Genomic DNA, 20,414 nt, shown 5'->3' on the forward strand with positions numbered 1-20,414 from the left:
CACTTGTTAATATGTAAAAGCATTAAAATTAATGACCCTGCAATTATAATTAAGAAAACATAAAGGTAGGAAGGATACTGTTTCAAGCAAGATCTAAAGAAATAAAAGGTTCTAGGGGAAAAAACTGATACCCTTTTGCTCACTTCCACTGTTAACAACTCTTGGTTAATCCAATCAGTTTTTCCTCAAGCCTCCAAAGAGGCTTTCATCTGGAATATTGGGCCATCCAGGCCTGTCTGTGACTCGACTTCCAGGCAGCTCCAGGCACTGCCAGGTGTTAGAATCCATGGGGCTCTTCTTCAGTTATAGAAAATAACAGAGTTTTTTGATGGCAAAGAAAGGCCTTCTCTACTAGCTCATACTCAGCTTTGTCTTACAATGGCCTTTATGCTTCTAGATGTATAGAAGAAATTGACTTTTGGCTCTATCTATCTGGTGTTTCTGCTCCTCTAGCTCAGTGAAACTAAAACAGTGAGTGCTTAGGAGAACCTTTTCCTTCTGGTGGACCTTTGGGGAAGGTATTTCCCCTCACAATTCCTCCACCCTTTTCATTTCTATGGCCCCTAGTCACTCTTTCCTTTGTCCTTGACATTTTCTAAAATTAGCTTTATCAACTCTTTCCAGGCTCTTAACTCCCTTGAGATGTTTGCACAACTTTTACTTCTTGTAGTGACTGTTTACCCATGCCTGCCTTTAAACAGGACAAAGTAGGAGAACTCATCAGGAAGCATTTCAGTTTCCACACTACTTGTCCAACTGAATTCAGAGACAACTTAGCTCTTGCCCCTAAGAATTTTCTAGAAAGCTACTGTAAAAGAAAATGAAGGAAAAAAAGTACTTCCTTAACCAGTGTTATATCTTATTTGTGCCCAGAAAGTCTTGCTTTGTTCCAGAACTCCTGGTGATGCAAACAAAAATATTTTTTTACCATGTACTTTCATAGCACAATAACAGATTTCAAGTTGAGAAATTCTAAAGGTGATCTATAAGCTTTTTTTTTTTTTTTTTGCCAGATACAAGTACTGTACCATATTAAAATGTCTTTTTCTTTTTTCGTATTTTGATTCTTTAACATCATAGCCTTGCTATAACCTTGGAGGGCAGCTCCTTCCAGGACTAGACAATTCCTGATGTAGTAAACAACTCACTCTCCAGCTATTTACTCCCCAAATAATACAAACTAATAAATCCAAAGCCCATAACCCCAACCATCTCTTCTATGTCTCTCACCCTTAGGGCTACTATTGCCTTCCCCTAGTCAGGCAATTAAGGGCCAGGTTCCACACAATTAAGACAGCCCCCAAATCCCCAGAGCCTCCTGAAATGATTCAAATTAGTCAATTCAATTCTAATCTTCCTTAGTTTGACTCACCTGTTCCTTCCCTGAGGGGCCACATTAAGGCTTTGGCCCACATTTTCCCTGCTACCTCTGCCTCTGACCAGCCCTGGTAGTTCCCCATGTGCTCCCCCTCTCCCTCCTCATGATATGGTGTGTCCCCTTCTCTTTGGATCTACGAGTATAATAATTTATCTTTTCAATGGCAATGGTTTCCTGATCTGTTGGCCTCACCATACATAAATAACAATAAAACCTATATTTTAAAAACATATACATAAAGAAAAAGGAGTAAGGACTAGCCTGGTCTTTGCTTTGCTCATTATTCAAATGGACTTGGATGAAAGTTAGTTGCTTTGTAAATTGTACTTTGCAAAACTGACACTTCTAATGTTTCAAGGAAAAAAACCCATGATTTTAGTATAAAGCACTGTACTATATTGGTTAAGAAAGTACTTAGTAGAGCTGACTAGAAATAGCTGTGATGAGGGCATCCACATGAAGATATTACATGTTACAAAAGATGTTGGAAGTTTTAAGGTTCTTTGGCTTGTAAAGTACAGATTGAGTCCATCTGTAAAAATACCTTATGAAGAAAATACAAGGACCCCCCCATTCACCTAAACAATCATTGTAAATTTTTTTTAAAATCAAATGTTTTGGGGGATCCCTGGGTGGCTCAGTGGTTTAGGGCCTGCCATTGGCTCAGGGCGTAATCCTGGAGTCCCGGGATCTAGTTCTGCATCGGGCTCCCTGCATGGAGCCTTCTTCTCCCTCTGCCTGTCTCTCTGCCACCGCCCCCCCCCTCTCATGAATAAATAAATAAAAACATAAATACATAATACATAAATAAAATCTTAAAAAAATCAAATGTTTTGGATTTTAATACATCCTATTAAAACTGCATCACAAGAGATTCAGTATGAAAAGCAAAGTCCTAGGGCAGCCCAGGTGGCTCAGCGATTTAGTGCCGCCTTCAGCCCAGGGCGTGATCCTGGAGACCTGGGATCGAATCCCACGTCAGGCTCCCTGCATGGAGCCTGCTTCTCTCTCTGCCTGTGTCTCTGCCTCTCTCTCTCTCTCTTTCTCTCTCTCTGTGTTCTAATAAATAAATAAAATATTTTTAAAAATCTTAAAAAAAAAAAAAGTCCTAGAGATACTGTATTCTTACCTGGAGCTTACTATCTATCTCCATCTCTGGATTCAAAGCTACTTCAAGGAAGTTGTGCTTCACTTTGCATGCCTAGCAGTGGACACACAGGAGGTACTAAATATATGTTTACCAACTGAAGGGATATTTCTGAATATCTTTGAATAGAGGGGTAACAGATGACATAAGAGATCAAAGATGCTCATTTAAGGGATTATGTAAATAGGTGGCTGGTTTTGGAGCTGGAATTAAGGCAACTCCCTCTGGCCCAAACCATTACAATCCTACCTCATTCTGCCACCACTCAAAGAGAAATGTAAGGCTCTTATTTGGTGGCTGTGGACATCTTGGCATCATCTGACCCTTACACTGACCTCTAACTCCTATCTAATGCTGCAGTCTTCTGGCTAATGGCTTGCCATGGATGAGTATTTTGAATGGGTCTGGCAGTGTGCTGTGACAAATGGCTGAGTTCCTGGAGGTAGTAGCTTGGGTGTCATCAATGCATAGTGACACTTACCAAAGGCTCTAGCTCCTTGCGGTCTATGAGGTTCATCTCTGTGACGAAGTAATAGAAGTGCTTGTAGCAGGTGTTGACATGGGCCTCTGCACCCATCACAATGACCCGGTCGAAGTGGTGGATGTAGACGTGGACAAAGACTCGGAAAAGGCGGCACAGAATCTTCTTGCAGATCTGAAGGAAGTTCTTTGGGAAGGGAACACCTAGAGAAGTAAAAAAAAGAAAAAGAAAGAAAGAAAGAAAAAGAACAAAGCCATGATGGGAAAGCTTTGGAAGCCCAGGAACACATGTGTAAGGCTGGAGAACCATCCTGGATCTGAGCTTCCAGGCCAGCCTATAGATATGTCTGGCTCTATGTGGGCAGCTACATTAGACACTGTGTAAAAAGTGGCTAATAATGCTGCTACATTTAAATACCAACAATGACCAGGAAGAGACAAAAAAAAAAAAATGAAGAGGGCCAGGTTTGTTTCTTTTGGTTACATATATACATATATCTGAATATATATATTCAGTTTTATTTATATATAAATGTTAAATATTTATTTTACACAGAAATGTATGTTCTTTATTCTTGCTTCCCCCACCCTCTACTTCTAGAGCACAAGGAAGTTCATTTTCCTCTTACATCTAATATAAGAGAACTGGTAAGAGGAAGGCAATGCTACGAGGAGATGGGTACTCCCTGACACAGAGTAATAGGGGGGGAGTGGGGACAGTAGCAAATTGGGAAGCACCTTCTCCTCAAAGGGAGTAGCTGTGGCAAAACTCAAGCCAATGGTCGCCATATGGGAACAGAGGCTCAGGGCTGTTAGAACTTCCGATTTTTCAAGATAATTCAGAAATTGGGAGTTCTATGTAAACTGGCTACATTTTTAAAACATTAGCAATTGAAATTTTAAAAAATATCAGTAGTTAAAACAAGACATCTTTCTAGCTTAACGTGGCCTATAGGCTACCAATGTGCAAATTTTGATCTGAATTTTCCTGAGATTCACTGTTTCTGAGGTGAGCAAATGCAATCAACTCCAAAGATAGTTTGCATTACACTTATGACCACTTCATCTCCTTGACGAAGGTAAGAGTGGATTATGTGGCCAGAGAAGGCACCCAGATTTCCTGTCTGATGACCACTACTGCCAGCTGGTCAAAGCAACACAGTTCATCCATGAGCCTACTTCCTTTCTCCCTCTCAAACACTGTTGAAACTCTTGTTATTTACATTGTCCTTAAGTGGTGACATGTTGTAAGTTAAACAGACTTTGAATTCCTGCTCTGCAACTTTTCCAGCTGTCTGACCATGGGCGAGAGATCGAACCTCTCTGAGCTTCAGTTCTCCCATATGTAAATGAAAATTCCAACAATTGTGAGGGTTAGATGCTGATAAAAATTCCAGGGGTTGTGAGTATTAGAAGTGGTGCCCATGCAACTCTGGTTTCTCATCTATGAAAGAAGGGGCATAATCAGGCCTTCCTTGCATGAGTTAGGAGGCTGTTACCATGAGTAAAATCCTTCGACAGTGCCTAGAACACTAAATGGGAGTGACACCCCCCCCCCCAACTCCGCTCTGCACTGTAAGGCCTGGAGCATTTAGCTGTTGTTATAAGGAATATATTAATATTACCTTTATCAAGAAAAGGCAGACATAGCTACCAGCCTTTCAGCAGAATTGCCGCGTGTGCTTAGGGTATGCTCCTGGTCCCTGTCCATTCCCTCCACGGGGTCCCAGTGGCAGCTGTCTGGTGAGATACTCTGTAATGGGATCACCTGGGACCCCCAGGGCACGATGAGAGAGACAGAAGATGACTGGCAGCTGGCAGAGGCAAGATCTGCTTCCCTGGGGCCCGGCACCGATACTAGCTTTTCCTCAAAAACAAAGTGGGGCCTATCAAATGAACCCAGGGAGAGACAAGGGCACAGCGTGGCAGCTGTCTGGGCAACAGATGCCGGGATTTAGGGATGGAGATGAGGTAAAGCTGGGAAGGAGGTGGTGGGTAGCCCCTCGCAGAGATTATGGTGGTTTTCTATTCTGAGGAGGGAGCAAAAAGCCACCAGGCTGGGGAAGGATCTGGAGCTTTCAGAGAAGCTCAAGTCCTAGAGGTGATGGAACCCCTCTAAGTGTGTGCCCATTAGACGGGGAGCCCTGTAACCCACACAGTAACGACACCAAGGGTCAACATCTGTTTCCTTTACAACCTATCTGCAAAGTAGGCTTTACTACTCATATGTCACAGGTGACTAACGCTGAAGCTCTGAAGCACAGATTCACTTGTCCCAGGCTATTTAGCTAACAAAGTGGCAGAGCGTGGTTCTTTTGTTTGTTTGTTTGTTTTTAAGATTTTATTTATTTATTCATGAAAGACACAGAGAGTGAGGTAGAGAGATAGGCGGAGGGAGAAGCAGGCTCCATGCAGGGAGCCCGATGTGGGACTCGATCCCAGGACTTTAGGATCACACCCTGAGCTGGAAGGCAGACACTTAACCACTGAGCCACCCAGGTGTCCCAAGCCTGGTTCTAAACACCAAAAGATCTGGTTATGTTTGGAACATAACACTTTTTCTCTGCCAAGGATAGAGGCTGAGCTCAATTGCTAAGTGTAACGAGGCCACCAAAGGTTACTTTTGGTGGTACAGAAATATGATTTAAAAAAAGAAGTGGTGGGAAGTGAGAGAAGTTTGAAAAAAGTCTACATCCTTGGCAGTCACAGGTTCAAGGTTGATAAGAGGTCAGCTAATACACTCCACGGCCTTCAAGGAGAAATGTGTTCTCTTTGTGGCATGTGTGTCTGTATGTGTGTTTTAAATAAACCTTCAGAAGGCGGGAAGTAAAGAGATCACTCCTTTGGATGTAGAGAACTGGATGTCCACCCCTTTGGTGGACTCTGGAACTACCTTACCCTGTGTAACTGGCTTCACAGCAGCAAGATGGGGCAAGACTCAGCCCTGCTGATCCACTCCCTCCCTTGAGGTGTCAGCTCATGAAAACTGATCAATCTATGGGTGCTGCTAAGGAGTATCCAATCTCCATTAAATAGCCAAAGGAAAGGGAGCTATAGGTGATGCCTGATATGCAGTGTGTCCCAGCAACACCCTGAGCAGTGGTATTATTATTGCAGTCCTATTGTTTTTAAGATTTATTTATTTATTTATTTATTTATTTATTTATTTATTTATTTATTTATTTATTTTAGAATACGTGTGCACGAGCAGGGGGAGGGGCAGAGGGAGAGAAATCCTCAAACAGACTCTCTGCTGGAGATGGAGACTGACCCAAGGTTCAATCCTAGGACCCTGAGATCATGACCCGAGAGCCCAAATCAAAAGTCTGCCGCTTGACTGCTAAACGGATTGAGCCACCAGGTGCCTGTTTTGTTTTCTAAAGTGACCAAGGCTTAGCTCTGTTAAAGTGTTTACCCCTGACCCCACAGCCAGAAGGAGGTAATGGTTTGGCTCTAAAACTCAGGGTTTTTCTTCTGCATCGCATTACTACGGGCTCCATGGTGGCAGGGAACAGATCCCCATTTTACAACCTGCACTTAGCCCAGGACCTGTCTTATAGAGAAGAAGCCTAAAAATGTGTGTTTGTTTGCTTTAACTGGCTACAGTCCAGCAGTAGGAAGAATGACAGGCTAATGATTCATCACAAATGGACACGAGGCTTGTTACAGTAATGGTCTGCACCTAAGGGAGCCGTACACTGGCGGGGTCTGGGCAAAGGCCAGTCTATGTGGGCACGTGGCATCACTGACCCAGCTCAGGACTACATCCAACCTCTCATCTCTCTGCTTCTCTTGGTGAGTAAGATACCTCTGACCCTCCATTTCCGTATTTCCCAAGGCATGTTTTAAAATTCACTAATTTAGGATAACCTTGGCTAAAAAAAGAGGGTCAGGAGATCAAATGTATTTGCAAAAATGTTGCTTTCATAGAGGTTTATCTCTGCATAGGAAAGAACCTGAGGATTCCTATAGCAAAAAGTCCTGTTTTACTCTGAACCCACCTCTCCCCCATAATATCTATTGGTTTAAAACACAGAGCCTGTAATCATACTTCCCAGCTTTCATTTCTATCTCACTCTACCTCCTACTCACAATGCAGTCAGATAAGCCTCAGTGTCTCCACACAGAAAGAAACAGGGAGGTTAACGTTATCTGTACCTGAGAGGTTATTATGAGGATTAAATACACATACATATAAAAGGCTATGCCTGAGCAGCCTGGGTGGCTCAGCAGTTTAGCGCCGCCTTCGGCCCAGGGCATGATCCTGGAGACCCGGGATGGATCGAGTCCCACGTCGGGCTCCCTGTATGGAGCCTGCTTCTCCCTCTGTCTCTGTCTCTGTCTCTGTCTCTGTGTGTGTGTGTGTGTCTCTCATGAATAAATAAATAAAATATTTTTTTAAAAAAGGCTCTGCCTAATGCCTTGCAGACAGTAAGCACTCTCTCGTGAACCATTGCTTTTAGTATCCCATAGACCCAGAGTTCTTTGGAACATACTTTGGGATTAAATTCCTCCTGCAAATTTATTTTCAGGAGAGCAGTTTGGGTGTTGACATATCAATTCTGAACTTACAAAGAGCTCAGAGTGGCAAGTACTCAATCGAGCACTGTGCTATGTTCTGCCTTACATTATTTTCTACAAGCTTCTCATACTTATGTCTTGTATTATTGTAAGTTCCCTGAACAAAGAGATTGTTTTACATTTTGAATCTGCCTTTAAAAGTACCTGGCACAGGGCTAAGTAGGGAATACTCATCCATCAAAACTGAATCATAAAAGAGCCGTGATCTTATTCAGTCAAGATGTGAGTCTATCATCTCCTCTCTGGGGGAGGAAAAAGCCCAGAGCAGAAATGATAGCCTTTTGCCAGGGTCCTGATATGGTCCTGGCATGGGAGACTGCACACTGCTTTTGGTGAAAAGGAAGGAGAGTTCTCTGATAAGAACATTTTGATCTTACCTAAGGGGTGGGAAGAAAAAACCTGAAACTCCTCTTTTCTTATCATTAAAACCTCCCTTCTTTGCCTTTCAATGTATTTTTCCAGGTGCTGATAGTTAATTTTCAGTTACTGTACTCAATTAGAAAGTTAATGGTAGACGATATTAACCAGTAGTCCTAACTGAAGTAGACTGCACATCTGAAGGGTTTGGAGTTAAACTTTGACTAGTCTTATTATAACTAAGACAAACCATGTGACCATAATCCCAGACAGATATGTACTGATTAACATAGAAAACAACCTTTGATCAGAAGGTCTTTAAGTGATTTGTAATATCAGGGCATCCCCTACCTCTACCACCCCGAGCCACATCCCATGACTCTCAGAGTCAAGCTGGGAATTTTCAGACTTTAAGAAGTTATCCCAAAATGAGAAGATGTCTTCAGAAGAGTATTCTCTAAAGAGGTGGTGGACAGACAGGCAGACACACACACGACTTTGGATCTGGATGGTCTTGGATCATGTGATGGAGCTTGGTCTCTGCAGGGACTCCCGGAAGGCCCGACAGGCAGTCCCCAGCTCTGCGTCTGCGGTTCAGGAAGACGTGGTGGTGCTCGGCAGGGAACCAGCACCTGACAGAGCCCTGCAGAGTTTATGAATGTGCCTAACCACAACTTTCTGATCTCCAAGCCACATTCAGTACGAGAGCTAAATCGAGCACGGAATATAATAATTTCTCTGGGGCCCATGTGGATTTGCCTTTTATCTCTGCCTTAGTAAATCTCCTTTCTCCCAAACAAAATTTAATAAAAAATTCCAGTAATTTCTGAGCTTCAATCCATTTTCTTCCTTCCTCCTTCCTTCCTCCTTCCTTCCTCTCTCCTCTCTTGCATGAAGCAGATGCCCCATTCAACCCTTCCTTTTCAGACACCCCTGAAAGAAAACAAACTGTCTAAATGGCTGTTTTCTTTTTTATGCTGTTATGGAAGCTGCAAAGGGAAAGAGTTCCTCAGAGAATGCAGAAATGCTTTGAATGACAGGGCCACTGACTGGAGACAAAGGTCTCAAACTCCAACAAGGCCCAGGGGGAGTCTCTGTGTTAGCTGCAGTGCATTCCTGTTCTCATCGTTTTCTCACTTTTCTTTTGAAGAGAATGCCCAATGCTTGAGGATAAGACTGTGGTCCACGATCATACTGGGTTGGACCTGGACCACGGAGGTGTAGAGACGAAGATGGACGGGGCCTGGGTGGCTCAATTGGTTGAGCATCTGCCTTCGGCTCAAGTCATATTCCTAGGGTCCTGGGATCGAGCCCTGCCTCGCATTGGGCTCCCTGCTCAGCAGGGAGCCTGCTTCTCCCTCTCCCTCTGCCTCTGCCTCTGCTCCTCCTTCCTCCCACTTGTGTGCTCTCTCTCTCAAATAAATAAATATTAAAAAAAAAAAAAAAGATGAAGGTGGAGAAGGGAGGTTTGGCTCTTACTTCCCTAAACACATGTGTTATCCAGGGTTGAGGACAGTGGCTGAGCATCTGGCTCTGGTGACAGTCGAGTTCACAATCTGGTTGTGGAACTTCCATGCTGCTTGTTCTTGTAGACATTTGCTAACTTCTAAGAGGCTCATTTCCTTATCCAAGAAATGGGGATACTAATACCTAGGCCTCTGGGAGATCATGAGAATTAAACACGAAGCACGGTGCCAGCATGCACCCAGGAGGCACTCAGTAAATAACAGCCAATGTTACTGTGGTTAGGAAGTCTTGGCTCCTCCTCATCCCTTTCCTGGGGAAGGGCAGACGAAGTTACTTTTCTTCTGAGGGCAGCCTCTCCTAGAAAGTGGATTGATTTGGGGAACATCCTGCGAGTTGCCACATGCCACAAGATGAAACCTAATGATCTGGCCAATCCTTTGGGGACCCCTGACAGCACCTGAATAACAGCCAGAAATACCCACATTTCTCCTTAAAACAGTCATTCCTGTCTGAGGGCATTTGTGCTGTCCTTTTTGTCTTTGGAGCCTGATAACTGAGGAGTGTGCATATGAAACTCCCTGTTCAAGTCATCAAATTCACTCATTCTCAATAGTTCATGAATAAAAACAACATCCCACACACGTGGGAAAAGAAAACAGACCTCCTCTGGCAGTGTGGCTGAGAACATACCATTTCCAAAACACTTGCAAAACAAAATGCAATTGGATCATGAGGAAAACAAACAATGAAAAAAAACTAATAACACAGATCTGTTTCTTAAAAATACACATCTCCCTCCTCTTAGCTTGCTCTGCTGCCCATCCCATCCACATTCTCCTGCCTCCTGCAAAATGCATGTATGTGTATATATACACACATATATATTTATCTAAAGAAGCCTCATGCTTTCGCTGATGAAAAGTCAGCTGCAGGACTGATTCCTCTTAGCAGATGTTTTGTGTTATCTCAGTGCGTTCCTCAAGAAAGTGTCTGTTCGTCATGCCAAGGAAAACAATCCCATGTAGCAAGACTTTGTTCCTCTGCCTAAAAAAAAAAAAAAAGAAAGAAAGAAAAAAAAAGCCCCCAAACAAGCTGACAGCTGCAAATGGTTAGAAATAAACTGGCTACTACTCTGTTCTCCAACTCCTTCTGCCCTTCCCCGGCGCCCCCTGTGCTGCCCTCTGACCTACAATCACAGTGGTTGGACCGAAGGAAAATAGACTAGCATGTGATTATACGTTCTAAACAGATTGTTAATTCTTTCAGACATGCCATTTGCGGGGCAGAGGAAGTGCTGTTTCAGCCACCCAAAGGAGCGACTGTAAATACAATGTGCCTGCCTGTCACACTTCTGTCTGCTCCCCCCTGTCACTTCTCTGCTGCCGGAGCTGTTCTTAGCCTCTCCGTCTCCAGGATGTCTGCCTTCACCCTCTGCCATCATGGCCTGGAGGTGGAGGTGGACTGAGAAAGACCCAGGAAAACCTGAGGAAGATAACCGTTCACTCTAGACTGGCAACAAGAGCCATAAAAAACAACAACAACAACAACAACAACAACAACAACAACAAAACTGTAGCTAGTTCAGACATGCTGAGTTTGCTGAAAATCACACGGGTCAAATGAGATGCAAGTGAGCTGAGAACAAGATGTTAATGAACTTCATTAGTATTGGGGAGTTGGACAGAAGTACCTGCACTTTGATCAGGAGACCCAGAATGACTCAGCCTCCTTGTCATGGATGATAGATAATGTGGTGAGTGTCTTCCAAGTAAAAACTTCTCTATTCACCGGCAGAATCTTTCTCCCATTGTGTGAAGGGCAATTAATACCAAATCTTGTCAGAATAGTTTCTAGTCTATATTCTCCCTCCATCCCCACTGCCACTTCCCTAGCTCCAGCCACCACCGGCTTCTGCCTAGTGCATCTTCTGTGTGGTGCTAGAGCTTCCCCTACTCTACTCTTGGATTTTTTTTTAAAGATTTTATTTATTTATTCATGAGACACAGACATACACACACACACACACACACACACAGAGAGAGAGAGAGAGAGAGAGGCAAAGAGAGAAGCAGGCTCCGTGCAGGGAGCTCGACGTGGGACTCAATCCCAGGACTCGATCCCGGGACTCCAGGATCAGGCCCTGGGCCGAAGGCGGTGCTAAACCGCTGAGCCACCCAGGGATCCCCTCTACTCTTGGATTTTTGCAGTCTCCACCTGGCAGGCAGATGATCTTCCTAAAATGCAAATGATCTTCCTAATACACAAATCTAACCAGCATGTTCATTCATCTTTCTCCATTAAACTCTAAAGCAGCTTCCTACTGCTTTAAGGTAAAATCAGAGCTACTTAACACAGCAGGCAAGACCCTCTATGTTTTCCACCATGTGTATCTCTCCATCATCACCTCTGGAGCCTCCTAATTTACATACAATACTCCAGTCCTCTGGAGCTAAGATCCTCTTGTGCTCACTTCTGGGAGTTGCCACGTAATGAAGAGTTGGCCGCTGGAAATCCTCTTCAACTTCCCCTTTTGGTCTGGCTACCTCCAGTTTATTATTACTCAAGGCTCAACTACTGTATCACTTCTTCTAGGATAGCCTCTTTATCTACCTCACCCTGGGCAGGGTAGGCATATCATGATACCCTATACTTATCTCATGATAATATTTACTATACTGTCTTCTAATTGTTCATTTTTGGTCACCCACTAGAATGAAAATTTTGTAATATCTGGGAATGTACCTTTACTTCAGTTTTCCCTGGCATCAAATACATAACACTACATGATGGTCTCAGTGAGTATGTGTAGAGTGAATACACAAACAAATGACCATATAAAGTGGGGGAGGGGAAGACTATGCCTGGTTGGGTTGCTCTTGTTTTCCCATCCCCAAGCAGCGGCCCTGAGTCACAGCCTGAAAACCGTGGAAAATTTGCCTGGGGAATTGCTATAGGCCCACATTTAACCTTGTCATGTCCAAAGCTATAAGGCTGTAGTGAAAGTTGATATTTTTATCTCTTCACACCTGGCGGATTGCAGACAGAAATGTATTTTTCTATCAGGTTTTCACTCATACTGCGAAAGAAGCACCTCCTCAAACTGTACTGTATATTTGTATTATCTATTTTCATCTAAATAGAAAGGTGTCAGGTAGTTTCCCAAGCTTAGCAAAGTTGGAAATATGCTAGGATTGACTCACAAATACTCCTGAGATACATGATGGAGGCAGACAGGGGAGACGGAGAAGACAGTATAAAGTAATGGGTCCTTTTTGGAAAGGGTGTTAGAGTCAGATAAAATGATGACTTGAAGGGTGCTTTGAAGAGCCTAAAGGGCACAGTGATCAGGAGAAAATAAATCTGAGGCAAGGGTATCACTGTTGGGGGAATCTTCTCCAGGCAGAGTCTAAGAAAAGGAAACTTGCCAAAGCAGGTCAGGACGGACTCTGCATTGCAGAGACCCATGGAGCCTGAAGCTGAGGGGGAACCAGCAGGTAGATACAAATGACTCTTTACACCTGAGCTGGGAGGGTTAGGGCAGGGACAGAGCAAGAAATGCTGAGTCATTGCACTTGCATGTAAGTTCCAAGGAGGGCAGGGGTGCCGAGGTGGCTCAGTGGGTTAAGTCTGACTTCAGCCCAGGTCACGATCTTGGAGTCCCCCACTGGGCTTTGGGCTTCACACTCAGCAGGGAGTCTGCCTGTCCCCATCCCTCTCCCTCTGCTCCCCCACCCCCACTAGTGCTGTCTTTCTTTCTCAAATAAATAAGTAAATAAAATCTTTAAAAAAAGATCCAATGAGGATTACTGGTAAGAGGGATGAAACCAGAAATATAGCTCTAATATTTGATCTCTGGGATCAAAGTTCAGCTAAATTCACAGACTAAGCTGTGCATCTGTAAATTACCTCCTTGAATACAGTCTGAACCAGAATCCCAAATCAAATGCCTTTAAGGGTCAGAAGGAAGTAAAAAAGTAAAGTTGGCTAGGTGTGATACAATAGGGAGCAGTGCATCCAGTGACAACCTGAGAGTGCTTTCTGCAGGGAAAGAAAAGAGCCACTCTGCCTGGGTTGATCTGCTATTGAGCAGGATTATGTGCCCAGAACTGCCAGACTTTGTAGTAGTCTAGATTCCACTGTGAAATCTGTTCATTGTTAAATGTTGACAATTAATTTAAAAACATTAAAAATTTTCAACATGTTAATTTATTTTTGCATAGTTAATTCAGCTTGGAAAAGTTGACTTTCTGTAAGATGACAGGTTAATTTTTAAAAATTTACATTAAAAAATTGTAAATGCTCTGGTAGCAATAAATATACACAACACCCAGATCTTAGTTTCTAATACCATTCTTCAATAACAGGAATCAGGCCTCGTTGGAGAAATGGCTGATTCTAGGGCGAGGGCAGGGAATATAAAAGATGGCCTCGTATACCCTGTAGTGCCAGAAAGAACAGATGTCTTCAATAAAACCACAGGCTTGGGAGGATGCCCAAGGAACACTGGAGGCAACCTAAAAGAACTCTAGAACCACCAAAGCTGGAATTGGAGCCACAAAATAAATGGAAGAGTACTGGATTATAACCAAAAGTATAAAATAAATATCCATAAGTCCAGACTGATATAAATAAATGATTGAATAAATAAATAGAAAATAGACAAATGTCCCATGCAGTGGAATTCCAGATAATTTATATAGAGACTTCCCCCTGAAGGAGGTAGAACCCCCTACCCACTGTTAACTGTGGGGTATGCTAGGTGACTTTCAGCCAAAGAGTGAATACAATATGGAAAGGGAGGTAGAAAGAACAACTTAATGGAAAAAACAGGCAAGCACTACATTGGCCAGGTGATCAAGGTTAGTATCAACAATGGTAAGTCTTGGCATGGCATGTATCTTTGATATGGGATGATGAAAATGTCACTTCGCCTCTGTTGTCTTCCTCTCAAGAACACATAACCCCTGCCAAACAATGAGAAAAACATCAGGCACACCCAAACTGAGGGACATTGTACAAAATATTTGACAAATACTGCTCAAAATTGTCAAAGTCGTCAAATACAAGAAAAGTTTGAGAAAGCATCATAGCCCAGAGGATCATAAAGAGATATGATGGCTAAATGTAATGTAGTATCCTGGATAGAATCCAGGAACAGAAAAGGGGCTTTAGGGAAAGACTCAAAAAATCTGAATACTGTGTGGAGCTTAGTTAACAATTCTAATGTTAATTCCTTAGTTGTGATACATGTATTATAAATATAAATATAAATGTAATGTAAAATGTTACCAACATGAGAAACTGTGTGAGGAATATATGGGTACTCTTTGTACTATCTTTGCAACTTTTGGGTAAGTCTAAAACTATCCTAACTAAAAATTTTATTTATATTAAAAAAATACCACTCTGTGGACCAAAAATATTTGATCAGGTCCAAGGATCATGAGTTTTTAACCCTTTGGTCCATGTACTGACATTTCTATATTTACTGATGAACCTCTGATCAGAATTGGCTACATAATTTGCAGAGCCCCTTGTTCAAAAATTATTAAGAATTTGAAGATGGTGATAGCAGAGTGTTAAACCAAGCTCAGGGCTCTCCTGAGGGCAGGTTCCATGTAACTGTACACAACCCATGCCTGGGAAGCACAGCATAGTCTGAAAAGAGCTATCCAGTTAGTAGTTATCCTTGCCATATAAAACTCCCACACACACTGTTTATTTGTTCATTAACCAATTTATATAACTAACAAACATTTATTTATTTGGGGATGTGCAAAATACTAGAGATTCAACAATGAGCAAGAGTTAAATTGGATTGATAAATCATAAGGTCACCTTATAGCTAAGTGAATTTGGGCATTGACCTAGGACTTCCTCCAGACAGATATCCCTGAGGTTCATCCTCTTCATTTTCTCCTTTTCTCCTATCTCAACTGCAATAGTACTTACTACACTGGGACTTCTGAAGAAAGTGGATTTTAAAATTTCTAATATTAAATATGTAAAAGCATTGTGAGACTATTTTATAATATTTGCAATTAAAAGTTTCATTACTTTGGCTCCCACAGAAACTTAAATTTCCTGAGCACCTAATGGCACCAAGTATTAACATGGGTTAATATAATTGATTACTCTAAACAAATTGACAAGTCTATGAGTTGTTTCCCTCACTTTGCAGATGAGAAAATGCGAAGCTAAGAGAGGTTAGGTCACTTGCCCAAGAGATACAAATGATAAGTGGTAGAGCTGGAATTTCAACCCAGATCGATCCCACTCCAAAGCACACACATTTCTCAAAACACCCTTTACCTCTCATAAACCAAGGCGGTTCTTTTAAAATTATTTTTTAAAATTAACTTCATCTTCCATAAAATACCTCTTATTAGTTAGTTTTAAAAACCTTCAACTGAAATAAATTACTGTGAAGCCATTAGCCAGTTTTAAGGTCCTTAATAAAACATGAATTTTGAGGAGAAGAGTCTGAGAGTTCAGGAAATTTGTCTTTTGGAATTTGGTAGATGTAGGTGGGAAGAGCAGTAAGAAGCCAAAGGGACTCAAGCAATTGCCTCTTTAGGATTTAAGATTCTCAAGCAGAGGTAAGAAACTCTAGGCTAACACCAGTCAGCAGGCATGTTTTCTTTGGACTACACAGTATTTTTGAAATGCTGCCAACATCTAGAAATTGGGAACTATAATGCAAAGATCAAGAATTCTGGCTTCTCTTGGAAAAATTCAGAAGACCTGGCACAGGTGGACTGAAATTCCCTCATGGCAACAGCTAAGTGATGTCTGCTTAAAGGGAAGATGCTAATATTCAACTGGGCAGCCTTATTCATTTTATTCATTTATTGTCCCAGACTGGACTCTTTAAAGAAGACACTGCATGTGGTTACAAATTTGGCTGCAGTAAATGACAGGCACTTCTGGTTGGGTGCCCCTCCTCGGGATAGGTCTTCCGCCCTTCAGGGAGAAGGGGCTCTTTCCACCAAAGGGCCATCCCAGAATGGCGCCCACTGGCCTGCCACCTGCTCCTCTACCTTGGACCCCCAGTACCAGCTGTTGTGGAAGCAGGTGAATTTGCTTTGTATGGCCAGGTGAGGCTTGGTTGCATAGAAAACATTTATTGGCTATACCAGAAAATGATTAGCCTAGTGATAGTGAGGCTAGGCTATGTACTGTTATGTACTGTTCCCGAGTACGTAATATTTCAGATTCCTTCTTACCAAGCCTGTCTGTAGTAAAATCGTCCTCTTTCTAGTGCTCCATTTAACACATATGTGCAGAGGTTGCCACTTGCTTGTTTTCTGAAGGCAACTCCAGGAGGTACATCAACAGAGACTCCTGGGTTAATGAAGGCAATGCACTTGGCGTTTTTGCAACACAGGAGTTTCTTCTCTGTCTTTCCTTTGTTAACACTGATAGGTGGTCCTCAAATTACATAGACTTGATTTTCCCACTTCTTGCATATTTGCATGATATACATAGACACTGCTAAACTCCCCTTTTGGCACATTTGGTCTAGTCTACATTAACTAACTATGGCGATGCTTTGGTGATGTCACACAGAAGCACTGTCAGTTTACTAACTGGGGAGGACCAAGTCTTACCCCCACCCCACCGCATGCACCTTGTGAGGCTCCTAGGAGTCCCCCAGGAGGGCCACCTTGCAGACTACATGTCCCCTTGCCCAGCATTACCTCTCCTAAGCTCTGATGAAGTTCTCACTTTCCTGGGGTGAAACACATTAGCATCATTTAAAATGGTAATTAGCAATTAGATGTTTTCTAGTTTTGTGAAAAAACTTAAAAAGTATAAATATCATTATCACCTATCATACCTCCAAGGAATAAGTATAAATATCATGATCACCTATCATACCTCCAAGGAATAACCACTGATAATATTTTGGTGTGTTATCTTCCAGTCTTTTTTCTTTGCATATGTGTGTGTGTGAGTGTGTGTGTGTGTGTGTGTGTGTGTATGCGTATGGTATATTGTGTATTAAAATTATAGAATACATTGTATCCTTTTTACACTTAACATTATATCATGAGTCCATATTAAATATACTTTGAGCAATGAACTGTCACAGATTCAATCATTATGAAGACAAAAATAACATTTGGGTGACTCTCCTTGAGCATATATATCATCAGCAGTCAATCTCTGACAATTTTCCTTGGTTAGATTCTTCGGAATAGATTGAATCCCATAGTTTATATTAATAGTTCATGCACATTTTGCACTTTACTCCATAGTAGACCCATTTGTTTTATAGAGAATATTAACTCTTCTGTAAATCTTGAAATAAAATTAATGGGCTCTATTTCTCCTGCAGTATTGGTATTCCCTGGCGTACGAGTGAACTCCTCCACTGGGGAAGCCCTGACACAGGACTGAAGAACTAAAGCTGTAGATAGTAATTAATAGTCTTCCTTTGAGTATAGCAGTGATTCCCTCAACCTTGACTACACATTAGAATTATCTGGGGAACATGTAAAAAAAAAAAAAGAAGAATGGCAATGCCTCACACTAGAGCAAATGAATGTGAAATTCTCCAGATGATTCTAATGTGTGGCACTGGTTGAGAAACACTGGGCTAGAGCAGTGGTTCTTAAAGTGCGGCCCTTGGACCAGCAGTACCTGAAATATCTAGGAACTTTTAGAAATACAACTTCCTAGACCTTGACCCACAGGCACTCAATCTGACTCTTTGGGACTAGGGCCCAGCAATCAGTATGTTTCAAGAGGTACTCCAGAAAATCATGATTGTATTAAAGTTTTTAAGACAACTGGCCTAGAGTATTCCTTGTGCATATTCGTGACCCAGGAATATAGCCCACTTAACCAAACTGGGAAACTTACTAAAGAGTTACAGAATCTGGTGTCAGATAGACTTGAATTCAAGTATTTGCTATTATCATTACCCATCAGAGATACTATTATTAGTGGTCAGGAGGCTGGGAAGGAAGCTTCAGAGGTGGAGGAAGCCAAGGGATCTGGTGGCTTGAACATCCAAAACAGATGTTTGTTTCCTGACTCTTCTCTTGGATTTAGATTACACCTGCCTTTGGCATAAACAGATGAGTCTCCCAGGATGAGACAATAAATCACTCTCTTGGGAGCTGTCTTCAAACTGTGGATGTACTGAAAATATATGGCTAGAGACAGAGGCTTGGTCATCTGAATGTGAGAACTGCCAGGGGTGGGAGGAGTGGGGAGAAGGGGCGGGAGGCCACTATTACCTAGACCGGTGTTCTCAATGGGGGCTATAAGAAGCACCTGAAGGGCTCATTAAAACACAGATTCTTGGGGGGCACCTAGGTGGCTCAGTTGGTTAAGTATTTGTCTCTGGATCAGGTCATGATCTCAGCAGGGTCCTAGGATCCAGCCAGGAGTTGGGCTCCCTGCTCAGCAGAGAGTCGGCTTCTCACTATCCCTGTGCCCCTCCCCTTGACTTATGCACGCATGCATGTGTACTCTCCTCCTCTCTCAAATAAATAGATAAAATATTTAAAATAAATAAAACACAGCTTGCTGGGCTACACCCCAGAGTTTCTGCGTGTTTGGGGTGGGATCTGGGTTTTGCACTTTTATCAAATTCCCAGGTGATATTCACATAGCTGGTCAGACCACACTTCCCATGCTAAACTGAAACTTCATGAAGCTGATAGGCAACACTGAATTGCGACTGATAGAAATTTAAGAAAGGAAGAAATGTTCTCTAAGACATTTGCATTTCCTCTGTAAAATTCAAATTCCTTTTGATGTGCTATTTAGATTTGCTTCAGAATAGGACTGGCCAACTTGACAGATGTGCTCATGGTCACATTTCATTTGAACCCCAGGTCCCATGCAAGGTATTGGAGAGGTGGGGTGATGGGTGGTTGCAGCCCCTAAGCTTCTCTCACAGGTGGCAGTGGTGAGGGGGGCCACTAATCATTCCCAGCTATCATTCCCACCAATCATTCCCATCCTCCCAAGAAATCAACCCACACCAATCACTTGATATACTAAGCATCTGTGTACACAATGTCATCCTTTCCACAATCCTATGAGGTAGGTATTACTTATATCCCCGCTTTACAGATGAAGATGATGAGCTCAGAGAGGTAAAACAGATGTTCTGAAGGCATATGGCTAGTAAGGATCTTCAGAAATCAGACCTCAAAATATTTCCCTTTCTTACCCACACAGTGGGTAGAGGAGTCCTAGCTTGTAGAATGAAAAGACCCTGTGTATGGCTGAGAACAAACCAGGCATTGTTGGCATATGGTCACTCTGTATCTGAGCCAGGGCAGAGCTGAGATACTGGAATGGACTCTGCATCTGGGTGTAGGTAAAAAGGGCATACATAGTCCTTATTCTTATTCACCTGCCCTCCAGCAAGCTCTGGTCCCACCATCTGGACCAACTGAACAAGAGGCAGAGTTGGCCTCACCCTATCCAGTTCCCTGATAACCACCTTCAAGGATGTGGCCAGGATGATGATATCCATCCCCAGTCCAGCCCCACCCTCAAAGGGACACAGTCAGTGTTTAGAACCAGAAGCATCCATCAGAACTAGAGTTTAGCCCAGCTGAATGACCATGGGGATGAAAGCTAGAGATTTCTGTGGCAGTCTATTCATGCCTCTGGTCCACTCTCTGGCTTTCTGGTCTAATCACCCAGCCCCTACCAGCTCGGCTTCATTCCCTGACCCAGAACCACAACTAGGGGACTATATGTATCTTTGGGTATAATATGACAGGGCAAAGGCAGAGCCTGGACAAGTGATTGAAGTGATAAGAGAAACTGAGGTCTTATCACACAGGGAGGCTAAGAGAAGACTGGAAAGATAGGATTCAAATACTGAAAGGCCGTCATTTGGAGGACAGCAAGGGAGAAGAAGGCAGCAAGCCATTTGCCCATGGCTACAAAGCTGACAGGCACTGGAATGGAATTCAAACCCATTTCTTTCTGATTTCCAAGTCTGTTCTCTTTCCACTACTCTCTTCCACC

General features: G+C 42.7%; 1 protein-coding gene across 4 annotated transcripts in view; it reads right to left on the minus strand.

Moving 5' to 3' along the window:
- Nucleotides 1-20,414, minus strand: part of MOB3B (MOB kinase activator 3B) — a 191,613-nt gene that overhangs the window by 30,099 nt on the left and 141,100 nt on the right. For all 4 annotated transcript variants that reach the window (XM_025433266.3, XM_049116201.1, XM_025433267.3 and 1 more), the window contains one exon: nt 3,007-3,209. In XM_025433266.3, the coding sequence (XP_025289051.1) occupies nt 3,007-3,209 (203 nt within the window). The remainder of the gene's footprint in view (nt 1-3,006; nt 3,210-20,414) is intronic.

The sequence above is a fragment of the Canis lupus genome, chromosome 11, assembly GCF_003254725.2.
Source record: "Canis lupus dingo isolate Sandy chromosome 11, ASM325472v2, whole genome shotgun sequence".
NCBI classification, from domain to species: Eukaryota; Metazoa; Chordata; class Mammalia; order Carnivora; family Canidae; genus Canis; species Canis lupus.